This window comes from Argopecten irradians, chromosome 2 (genome assembly GCF_041381155.1).
Source record: "Argopecten irradians isolate NY chromosome 2, Ai_NY, whole genome shotgun sequence".
NCBI lineage: Eukaryota > Metazoa > Mollusca > Bivalvia > Pectinida > Pectinidae > Argopecten > Argopecten irradians.
This window is the reverse complement of record NC_091135.1, coordinates 3,449,855-3,462,540: the sequence shown is the minus strand read 5'-3', so window position 1 is coordinate 3,462,540 and position 12,686 is coordinate 3,449,855. Positions and strand designations below refer to the sequence as shown.

At 41.1% G+C, this 12,686-nt stretch overlaps 1 protein-coding gene across 4 annotated transcripts in view; it reads left to right on the top strand.

The window, feature by feature from the left end:
* The window catches only part of LOC138314165 (pre-mRNA-processing factor 40 homolog B-like), a 45,014-nt gene that overhangs the window by 21,981 nt on the left and 10,347 nt on the right, over window positions 1–12,686 (top strand). For all 4 annotated transcript variants that reach the window (XM_069254351.1, XM_069254349.1, XM_069254348.1 and 1 more), the window contains exons 19-20: window positions 8,722–8,833; window positions 10,240–10,313. In XM_069254351.1, the coding sequence (XP_069110452.1) occupies window positions 8,722–8,833; window positions 10,240–10,313 (186 nt within the window). The remainder of the gene's footprint in view (window positions 1–8,721; window positions 8,834–10,239; window positions 10,314–12,686) is intronic.

Genomic DNA, 12,686 nt, shown 5'->3' with positions numbered 1-12,686 from the left:
GTTGCTTAAGTAGGAGCATTGGGTACACATCTATATCAATGTTGCCTGTAGGAGCATTGGGTACACATCTATATCAATGTTGCCTGTAGGAGCATTGGGTACACATCTATATCAATGTTGCCTTTAGGAGCAATTGGGTACACATCTATATCAATGTTGCCTTTAGGAGAATTGGGTACACATCTATATCAATGTTGGCCTGTAGGAGCATTGGGTACACATCTATATCAATGTTGCCTGTAGGAGCATTGGGTACACATCTATATCAATGTTGCCTGTAGGAGCATTGGGTACACATCTATATCAATGTTGCCTGTAGGAGCATTGGGTACACATCTATATCAATGTTGGCTGTAGGAGCATTGGGTACACATCTATATCAATGTTGGCTGTAGGAGCATTGGGTACACATCTATATCAATGTTGCCTGTAAGGAGCATTGGGTACACATCTATATCAATGTTGCCTTAAGGAGCATTGGGTACACATCTATATCAATGTTGCCTTTAGGAGCATTGGGTACACATCTATATCAATGTTGCCTTTAGGAGAATTGGGTACACATCTATATCAATGTTGCCTTTAGGAGAATTGGGTACACATCTATATCAATGTTGCCTGTAGGAGCATTGGGTACACATCTATATCAATGTTGCCTGTAGGAGCATTGGGTACACATCTATATCAATGTTGCCTGTAGGAGCATTGGGTACACATCTATATCAATGTTGCCTGTAGGAGCATTGGGTACACATCTATATCAATGTTGCCTGTAGGAGCATTGGGTACACATCTATATCAATGTTGCCTGTAGGAGCATTGGGTACACATCTATATCAATGTTGCCTGTAGGAGCATTGGGTATACATCTATATCAATGTTGCCTGTAGGAGAATTGGGTATACATCTATATCAATGTTGCCTGTAGGAGCATTGGGTACACATCTATATCAATGTTGCCTGTATGAGCATTGGGTATACATCTATATCAATGTTGCCTTTAGGAGAATTGGGTATACATCTATATCAATGTTGCCTGTAGGAGCATTGGGTACACATCTATATCAATGTTGCCTGTAGGAGCATTGGGTACACATCTATATCAATGTTGCCTGTAGGAGCATTGGGTACACATCTATATCAATGTTGCCTGTAGGAGCATTGGGTACACATCTATATCAATGTTGGCTGTAGGAGCATTGGGTACACATCTATATCAATGTTGCCTGTAGGAGCATTGGGTACACATCTATATCAATGTTGCCTGTAGGAGCATTGGGTACACATCTATATCAATGTTGCCTGTAGGAGCATTGGGTACACATCTATATCAATGTTGCCTGTAGGAGCATTGGGTATACATCTATATCAATGTTGCCTGTAGGAGCATTGGGTACACATCTATATCAATGTTGCCTGTAGGAGCATTGGGTACACATCTATATCAATGTTGCTGTAGACATGTAGGAGAGCATTGGGTACACATCTATATCAATGTTGCCTGTAGGAGCATTGGGTACACATCTATATCAATGTTGGCTGTAGGAGCATTGGGTACACATCTATATCAATGTTGCCTGTAGGAGCATTGGGTACACATCTATATCAATGTTGCCTGTAGGAGCATTGGGTACACATCTATATCAATGTTGGCTGTAGGAGCATTGGTACACATCTATATCAATGTTGCCTGTAGGAGCATTGGGTACACATCTATATCAATGTTGGCTGTAGGAGCATTGGGTACACATCTATATCAATGTTGGCTGTAGGAGCATTGGGTACACATCTATATCAATGTTGGCTGTAGGAGCATTGGGTACACATCTATATCAATGTTGGCCTGTAGGAGCATTGGGTACACATCTATATCAATGTTGGCTGTAGGAGCATTGGGTACACATCTATATCAATGTTGCCTGTAGGAGCATTGGGTACACATCTATATCAATGTTGCCTGTAGGAGCATTGGGTACACATCTATATCAATGTTGCCTTAGGAGCATTGGGTACACATCTATATCAATGTTGCCTGTAGGAGAATTGGGTACACATCTATATCAATGTTGCCTTTAGGAGCATTGGGTACACATCTATATCAATGTTGCCTGTAGGAGCATTGGGTACACATCTATATCAATGTTGGCTGTAGGAGCATTGGGTACACATCTATATCAATGTTGGCTGTAGGAGCATTGGGTACACATCTATATCAATGTTGCCTGTAGGAGCATTGGGTACACATCTATATCAATGTTGCCTGTAGGAGCATTGGGTACACATCTATATCAATGTTGCCTGTAGGAGCATTGGGTACACATCTATATCAATGTTGCCTTTAGGAGCATTGGGTACACATCTATATCAATGTTGGCTGTAGGAGCATTGGGTACACATCTATATCAATGTTGCCTGTAGGAGCATTGGGTACACATCTATATCAATGTTGGCTGTAGGAGCATTGGGTACACATCTATATCAATGTTGCCTGTAGGAGCATTGGGTACACATCTATATCAATGTTGCCTGTAGGAGATTGGGTACACATCTATATCAATGTTGCCTTTAGGAGCATTGGGTACACATCTATATCAATGTTGCTTAGGAGCATTGGGTACACATCTATATCAATGTTGCCTGTAGGAGCATTGGGTACACATCTATATCAATGTTGCCTGTAGGAGCATTGGGTACACATCTATATCAATGTTGCCTGTAGGAGCATTGGGTACACATCTATATCAATGTTGCCTTTAGGAGCATTGGGTACACATCTATATCAATGTTGCCTGTAGGAGCATTGGGTACACATCTATATCAATGTTGCCTTTAGGAGCATTGGGTACACATCTATATCAATGTTGCCTGTAGGAGCATTGGGTACACATCTATATCAATGTTGCCTGTAGGAGCATTGGGTACACATCTATATCAATGTTGGCTGTAGGAGCATTGGGTACACATCTATATCAATGTTGGCTGTAGGAGCATTGGGTACACATCTATATCAATGTTGCCTTAAGGAGCATTGGGTACACATCTATATCAATGTTGCCTTAGGAGCATTGGGTACACATCTATATCAATGTTGCCTGTAGGAGCATTGGGTACACATCTATATCAATGTTGCCTGTAGGAGCATTGGGTACACATCTATATCAATGTTGCCTGTAGGAGCATTGGGTACACATCTATATCAATGTTGGCTGTAGGAGCATTGGGTACACATCTATATCAATGTTGCCTGTAGGAGCATTGGGTACACATCTATATCAATGTTGCCTGTAGGAGCATTGGGTACACATCTATATCAATGTTGGCTGTAGGAGCATTGGGTACACATCTATATCAATGTTGCCTGTAGGAGCATTGGGTACACATCTATATCAATGTTGCCTGTAGGAGCATTGGGTACACATCTATATCAATGTTGCCTGTAGGAGCATTGGGTACACATCTATATCAATGTTGCCTGTAGGAGCATTGGGTACACATCTATATCAATGTTGCCTGTAGGAGCATTGGGTACACATCTATATCAATGTTGCCTGTAGGAGCATTGGGTACACATCTATATCAATGTTGCCTGTAGGAGCATTGGGTACACATCTATATCAATGTTGCCTTTAGGAGCATTGGGTACACATCTATATCAATGTTGGCTGTAGGAGCATTGGGTACACATCTATATCAATGTTGCCTGTAGGAGCATTGGGTACACATCTATATCAATGTTGCCTGTAGGAGCATTGGGTACACATCTATATCAATGTTGCCTGTAGGAGCATTGGGTACACATCTATATCAATGTTGCCTGTAGGAGCATTGGGTACACATCTATATCAATGTTGGCTGTAGGAGCATTGGGTACACATCTATATCAATGTTGGCTGTAGGAGCATTGGGTACACATCTATATCAATGTTGCCTGTAGGAGCATTGGGTACACATCTATATCAATGTTGCCTTTTGGAGAATTGGGTACACATCTATATCAATGTTGCCTGTAGGAGCATTGGGTACACATCTATATCAATGTTGGCTGTAGGAGCATTGGGTACACATCTATATCAATGTTGGCTGTAGGAGCATTGGGTACACATCTATATCAATGTTGCCTGTAGGAGCATTGGGTACACATCTATATCAATGTTGCCTGTAGGAGCATTGGGTACACATCTATATCAATGTTGCCTGTAGGAGCATTGGGTACACATCTATATCAATGTTGGCTGTAGGAGCATTGGGTACACATCTATATCAATGTTGCCTGTAGGAGCATTGGGTACACATCTATATCAATGTTGGCTGTAGGAGCATTGGGTACACATCTATATCAATGTTGGCTGTAGGAGCATTGGGTACACATCTATATCAATGTTGGCTGTAGGAGCATTGGGTACACATCTATATCAATGTTGCCTGTAGGAGCATTGGGTACACATCTATATCAATGTTGCCTGTAGGAGCATTGGGTACACATCTATATCAATGTTGCCTGTAGGAGCATTGGGTACACATCTATATCAATGTTGGCTGTAGGAGCATTGGGTACACATCTATATCAATGTTGCCTGTAGGAGCATTGGGTACACATCTATATCAATGTTGCCTGTAGGAGCATTGGGTACACATCTATATCAATGTTGCCTGTAGGAGCATTGGGTACACATCTATATCAATGTTGCCTGTAGGAGCATTGGGTACACATCTATATCAATGTTGCCTGTAGGAGCATTGGGTACACATCTATATCAATGTTGGCTGTAGGAGCATTGGGTACACATCTATATCAATGTTGCCTGTAGGAGCATTGGGTACACATCTATATCAATGTTGCTGTAGGAGCATTGGGTACACATCTATATCAATGTTGCCTGTAGGAGCATTGGGTACACATCTATATCAATGTTGCCTGTAGGAGCATTGGGTACACATCTATATCAAATGTTGCCTGTAGGAGCATTGGGTACACATCTATATCAATGTTGCCTGTAGGAGCATTGGGTACACATCTATATCAATGTTGCCTGTAGGAGCATTGGGTACACATCTATATCAATGTTGGCTGTAGGAGCATTGGGTACACATCTATATCAATGTTGGCTGTAGGAGCATTGGGTACACATCTATATCAATGTTGCCTGTAGGAGCATTGGGTACACATCTATATCAATGTTGCCTGTAGGAGCATTGGGTACACATCTATATCAATGTTGCCTTAAGGAGCATTGGGTACACATCTATATCAATGTTGCTGTAGGAGCATTGGGTACACATCTATATCAATGTTGGCTGTAGGAGCATTGGGTACACATCTATATCAATGTTGGCTGTAGGAGCATTGGGTACACATCTATATCAATGTTGGCTGTAGGAGCATTGGGTACACATCTATATCAATGTTGGCTGTAGGAGCATTGGGTACACATCTATATCAATGTTGCCTGTAGGAGCATTGGGTACACATCTATATCAATGTTGCCTTTAGGAGCATTGGGTACACATCTATATCAATGTTGCCTGTAGGAGCATTGGGTACACATCTATATCAATGTTGCCTGTAGGAGCATTGGGTACACATCTATATCAATGTTGCCTGTAGGAGCATTGGGTACACATCTATATCAATGTTGCCTGTAGGAGCATTGGGTACACATCTATATCAATGTTGCCTGTAGGAGCATTGGGTACACATCTATATCAATGTTGCCTTTAGGAGCATTGGGTACACATCTATATCAATGTTGCCTGTAGGAGCATTGGGTACACATCTATATCAATGTTGGCTGTAGGAGCATTGGGTACACATCTATATCAATGTTGCCTGTAGGAGCATTGGGTACACATCTATATCAATGTTGCCTGTAGGAGCATTGGGTACACATCTATATCAATGTTGGCTGTAGGAGCATTGGGTACACATCTATATCAATGTTGCCTGTAGGAGCATTGGGTACACATCTATATCAATGTTGGCTGTAGGAGCATTGGGTACACATCTATATCAATGTTGCCTGTAGGAGCATTGGGTACACATCTATATCAATGTTGCCTGTAGGAGCATTGGGTACACATCTATATCAATGTTGGCTGTAGGAGCATTGGGTACACATCTATATCAATGTTGCCTGTAGGAGCATTGGGTACACATCTATATCAATGTTGGCTGTAGGAGCATTGGGTACACATCTATATCAATGTTGGCTGTAGGAGCATTGGGTACACATCTATATCAATGTTGCCTGTAGGAGCATTGGGTACACATCTATATCAATGTTGGCTGTAGGAGCATTGGGTACACATCTATATCAATGTTGGCTGTAGGAGCATTGGGTACACATCTATATCAATGTTGGCTGTAGGAGCATTGGGTACACATCTATATCAATGTTGCCTGTAGGAGCATTGGGTACACATCTATATCAATGTTGCCTGTAGGAGCATTGGGTACACATCTATATCAATGTTGGCTGTAGGAGCATTGGGTACACATCTATATCAATGTTGCCTGTAGGAGCATTGGGTACACATCTATATCAATGTTGGCTGTAGGAGCATTGGGTACACATCTATATCAATGTTGCCTGTAGGAGCATTGGGTACACATCTATATCAATGTTGCCTTTAGGAGCATTGGGTACACATCTATATCAATGTTGGCTGTAGGAGCATTGGGTACACATCTATATCAATGTTGGCTGTAGGAGCATTGGGTACACATCTATATCAATGTTGCCTGTAGGAGCATTGGGTACACATCTATATCAATGTTGGCTGTAGGAGCATTGGGTACACATCTATATCAATGTTGGCTGTAGGAGCATTGGGTACACATCTATATCAATGTTGGCTGTAGGAGCATTGGGTACACATCTATATCAATGTTGCCTTTAGGAGCATTGGGTACACATCTATATCAATGTTGGCTGTAGGAGCATTGGGTACACATCTATATCAATGTTGGCTGTAGGAGCATTGGGTACACATCTATATCAATGTTGCCTGTAGGAGCATTGGGTACACATCTATATCAATGTTGGCTGTAGGAGCATTGGGTACACATCTATATCAATGTTGGCTGTAGGAGCATTGGGTACACATCTATATCAATGTTGGCTGTAGGAGCATTGGGTACACATCTATATCAATGTTGGCTGTAGGAGCATTGGGTACACATCTATATCAATGTTGCCTGTAGGAGCATTGGGTACACATCTATATCAATGTTGCCTGTAGGAGCATTGGGTACACATCTATATCAATGTTGGCTGTAGGAGCATTGGGTACACATCTATATCAATGTTGGCTGTAGGAGCATTGGGTACACATCTATATCAATGTTGGCTGTAGGAGCATTGGGTACACATCTATATCAATGTTGGCTGTAGGAGCATTGGGTACACATCTATATCAATGTTGGCTGTAGGAGCATTGGGTACACATCTATATCAATGTTGGCTGTAGGAGCATTGGGTACACATCTATATCAATGTTGGCTGTAGGAGCATTGGGTACACATCTATATCAATGTTGCCTGTAGGAGCATTGGGTACACATCTATATCAATGTTGCCTGTAGGAGCATTGGGTACACATCTATATCAATGTTGGCTGTAGGAGCATTGGGTACACATCTATATCAATGTTGGCTGTAGGAGCATTGGGTACACATCTATATCAATGTTGGCTGTAGGAGCATTGGGTACACATCTATATCAATGTTGGCTGTAGGAGCATTGGGTACACATCTATATCAATGTTGGCTGTAGGAGCATTGGGTACACATCTATATCAATGTTGGCTGTAGGAGCATTGGGTACACATCTATATCAATGTTGCCTGTAGGAGCATTGGGTACACATCTATATCAATGTTGCCTGTAGGAGCATTGGGTACACATCTATATCAATGTTGCCTGTAGGAGCATTGGGTACACATCTATATCAATGTTGCCTGTAGGAGCATTGGGTACACATCTATATCAATGTTGCCTTAAGGAGCATTGGGTACACATCTATATCAATGTTGCCTGTAGGAGCATTGGGTACACATCTATATCAATGTTGGCTGTAGGAGCATTGGGTACACATCTATATCAATGTTGCCTGTAGGAGCATTGGGTACACATCTATATCAATGTTAACTTAAGGAGCATTGGGTACACATCTATATCAATGTTGCCTGTAGGAGCATTGGGTACACATCTATATCAATGTTGCCTGTAGGAGCATTGGGTACACATCTATATCAATGTTGCCTGTAGGAGCATTGGGTACACATCTATATCAATGTTGCCTGTAGGAGCATTGGGTACACATCTATATCAATGTTGCCTGTAGGAGCATTGGGTACACATCTATATCAATGTTGGCTGTAGGAGCATTGGGTACACATCTATATCAATGTTGGCTGTAGGAGCATTGGGTACACATCTATATCAATGTTGGCTGTAGGAGCATTGGGTACACATCTATATCAATGTTGCCTGTAGGAGCATTGGGTACACATCTATATCAATGTTGCCTGTAGGAGCATTGGGTACACATCTATATCAATGTTGCCTGTAGGAGCATTGGGTACACATCTATATCAATGTTTCCTTTAGGAGAATTAGGTACATATCAAGGGTCAGTGGCATGCCCACAAGTTCTGAATTTGTTTTCAAAATAGTTATATTTCCATTTGATAAAAGAAATAACCCAAGTTGTCTACCTTTCAGCCAATCAGTGATTCAGAGGAAGAACAACAGTCATCAAGACATAAATCAAAGAAAAAGAAGAAATCTCGATCAGTGTCAAGGTCAAGGTCGCCAAGTTATATATCTGACTCAGGTTTGTTCTTAACGTATTCTCAAGGTCACTAAGTTATATATCAGACTCAGGTTTGTACTTTACGTACTCTCAAGGTCACCAAGTTATATATCAGACTCAGGTTTGTACTTTACGTACTCTCAAGGTCACCAAGTTATATATCAGACTCAGGTTTGTACTTTACATACTCTCAAGGTCACCAAGTTATATATCAGACTCAGGTTTGTACTTTACGTACTCTCAAGGTCACCAAGTTATATACCAGACTCAGGTTTGTACTTTACGTACTCTCAAGGTCACCAAGTTATATACCAGACTCGGGTTTGTACTTTATGTACTCTCAAGGTCACCAAGTTATATATCAGACTCAGGTTTGTACTTTACGTACTCTCAAGGTCACCAAGGTATATACCAGACTCAGGTTTGTACTTTACATACTCTCAAGGTCACTTAGTTATACATCAGACTCAGGTATGTACTTTACATACCCTCAAGGTCACCAAGTTATATATCAGACTCAGGTTTGTATTTAACATACTCTCAAGGTCACCAAGGTATACATCAGACTCAGGTTTGTACTTTACGTACTCTCAAGGTCACCAAGTTATATATCAGACTCAGGTTTGTACTTTATGTACTCTCAAGGTCACCAAGTTATATACCAGACTCGGGTTTGTACTTTACGAACTCTCAAGGTCACCAAGTTATATACCAGACTCGGGTTTGTACTTTACGTACTCTCAAGGTCACCAAGGTATATACCAGACACAGGTTTGTACTTTATGTACTCTCAAGGTCACCAAGTTATATACCAGATACAGGTTTGTACTTTACATACTCTCAAGGTCACCAAGGTATATACCAGATACAGGTTTGTACTTTACATACTCTCAAGGTCACCAAGTTATATACCAGACTCAGGTTTGTACTTTACGTACTCTCAAGGTCACCAAGTTATATACCAGACTCAGGTTTGTACTTTACATACTCTCAAGGTCACCAAGTTATATACCAGACTCAGGTTTGTACTTTACGTACTCTCAAGGTCACCAAGTTATATACCAGACTCAGGTTTGTACTTTACGTACTCTCACCAAGTTATATACCAGACTCAGGTTTGTACTTTACGTACTCTCAAGGTCACCAAGTTATATACCAGACTCAGGTTTGTACTTTACGTACTCTCAAGGTCACCAAGTTATATACCAGACTCAGGTTTGTACTTTACGTACTCTCAAGGTCACCAAGTTATATACCAGACTCAGGTTTGTACTTTACGTTCTCACAAGGTCACCAAGTTATATACCAGACTCAGGTTTGTACTTTAAATACTCTGGTCCCATTTAAGATCTCGCATTGTGAGAAACAGAAAATTAAAAATGTTTTTAAAGAGACCTATAATTTATATAAAATATTTTCCCTTATAGACCATGATCGAGAAGAGAGGGAGAAGAGAAGACACAAAAAGAAATCAAAGAAGAAAAAACATGCTTCTAGATCTGTAAGTATATTTTATGGAGACTCTCTCTCAGTATATGTTGTGTTCGTATAGGTCAGTATGGAGACTCTCTCTCAGTATGTGTTGTGTTGGTATTGTATAGGTCAGTATGGAGACTCTCTCTCAGTATATGTTGTGTTGGTAAAGGTCAGTATGGAGAGTCTCTCTCAGTATATGTTGTGTTGGTAAAGGTCAGTATGGAGACTCTCTCTCAGTATATGTTGTGTTGGTATAGGTCAGTATGGAGACTCTCTCTCAGTATATGTTGTGTTGGTATAGGTCAGTATGGAGACTCTCTCTCAGTATATGTTGTGTTGGTATAGGTCAGTATGGAGACTCTCTCTCAGTATATGTTGTGTTGGTATAGGTCAGTATGGAGACTCTCTCTCAGTCAATGTTGTGTTGGTATAGGTCAGTATGGAGACTCTCTCTCAGTCAATGTTGTGTTGGTATAGGTCAGTATGGAGACTCTCTCTCAGTATATGTTGTGTTGGTATAGGTCAGTATGGAGATCTCTCTCAGTATATGTTGTGTTGGTATAGGTCAGTATGGAGACTCTCTCTCAGTATATGTTGTGTTGGTATAGGTCAGTATGGAGACTCTCTCTCAGTATATGTTGTGTTGGTATAGGTCAGTATGGAGACTCTCTCTCAGTATATGTTGTGTTGGTATAGGTCAGTATGGAGACTCTCTCTCTCAGTATATGTTGTGTTGGTATAGGTCAGTATGGAGACTCTCTCTCAGTATATGTTGTGTTGGTATAGGTCAGTATGGAGAGTCTCTCTCAGTCAATGTTGTGTTGGTATAGGTCAGTATGGAGACTCTCTCCAGTCAATGTTGTGTTGGTATAGGTCAGTATGGAGACTCTCTCCCAGTCTATGTTGTGTTGGTATAGGTCAGTATGGAGAGTCTCTCTCAGTCAATGTTGTGTTGGTATAGGTCAGTATGGAGAGTCTCTCCCAGTATATGTTGTGTTGGTATAGGTCAGTATGGAGACTCTCTCTCAGTATATGTTGTGTTGGTATAGGTCAGTATGGAGACTCTCTCTCAGTATATGTTGTGTGTTGGTATAGGTCAGTATGGAGACTCTCTCTCAGTATATGTTGTGTTGGTATAGGTCAGTATGGAGACTCTCTCTCAGTCAATGTTGTGTTGGTATAGGTCAGTATGGAGAGTCTCTCTCAGTCAATGTTGTGTTGGTATAGGTCAGTATGGAGAGTCTCTCTCAGTATATGTTGTGTTGGTATAGGTCAGTATGGAGACTCTCTCTCAGTATATGTTGTGTTGGTATAGGTCAGTATGGAGACTCTCTCTCAGTCAATGTTGTGTTGGTATAGGTCAGTATGGAGACTCTCTCTCAGTCAATGTTGTGTTGGTATAGGTCAGTATGGAGAGTCTCTCTCAGTATATGTTGTGTTGGTATAGGTCAGTATGGAGACTCTCTCTCAGTATATGTTGTGTTGGTATAGGTCAGTATGGAGAGTCTCTCTCAGTATATGTTGTGTTGGTATAGGTCAGTATGGAGACTCTCTCTCAGTATATGTTGTGTTGGTATAGGTCAGTATGGAGACTCTCTCTCAGTCAATGTTGTGTTGGTATAGGTCAGTATGGAGACTCTCTCTCAGTCAATGTTGTGTTGGTATAGGTCAGTATGGAGACTCTCTCTCAGTATATGTTGTGTTGGTATAGGTCAGTATGGAGACTCTCTCTCAGTCAATGTTGTGTTGGTATAGGTCAGTATGGAGACTCTCTCTCAGTATATGTTGTGTTGGTATAGGTCAGTATGGAGACTCTCTCTCAGTATATGTTGTGTTGGTATAGGTCAGTATGGAGACTCTCTCTCAGTCAATGTTGTGTTGGTATAGGTCAGTATGGAGACTCTCTCTCAGTCAATGTTGTGTTGGTATAGGTCAGTATGGAGACTCTCTCTCAGTATATGTTGTGTTGGTATAGGTCAGTATGGAGACTCTCTCTCAGTATATGTTGTGTTGGTATAGGTCAGTATGGAGAGTCTCTCTCAGTCAATGTTGTGTTGGTATAGGTCAGTATGGAGACTCTCTCTCAGTCTATGTTGTGTTGGTATAGGTCAGTATGGAGACTCTCTCTCAGTCAATGTTGTGTTGGTATAGGTCAGTATGGAGACTCTCTCTCAGTATATGTTGTGTTGGTATAGGTCAGTATGGAGACTCTCTCTCAGTATATGTTGTGTTGGTATAGGTCAGTATGGAGACTCTCTCTCAGTCAATGTTGTGTTGGTATAGGTCAGTATGGAGACTCTCTCTCAGTATATGTTGTGTTGGTATAGGTCAGTATGGAGACTCTCTCTCAGTATATGTTGTGTTGGTATAGGTCAGTATGGAGACTCTCTCTCAGTCT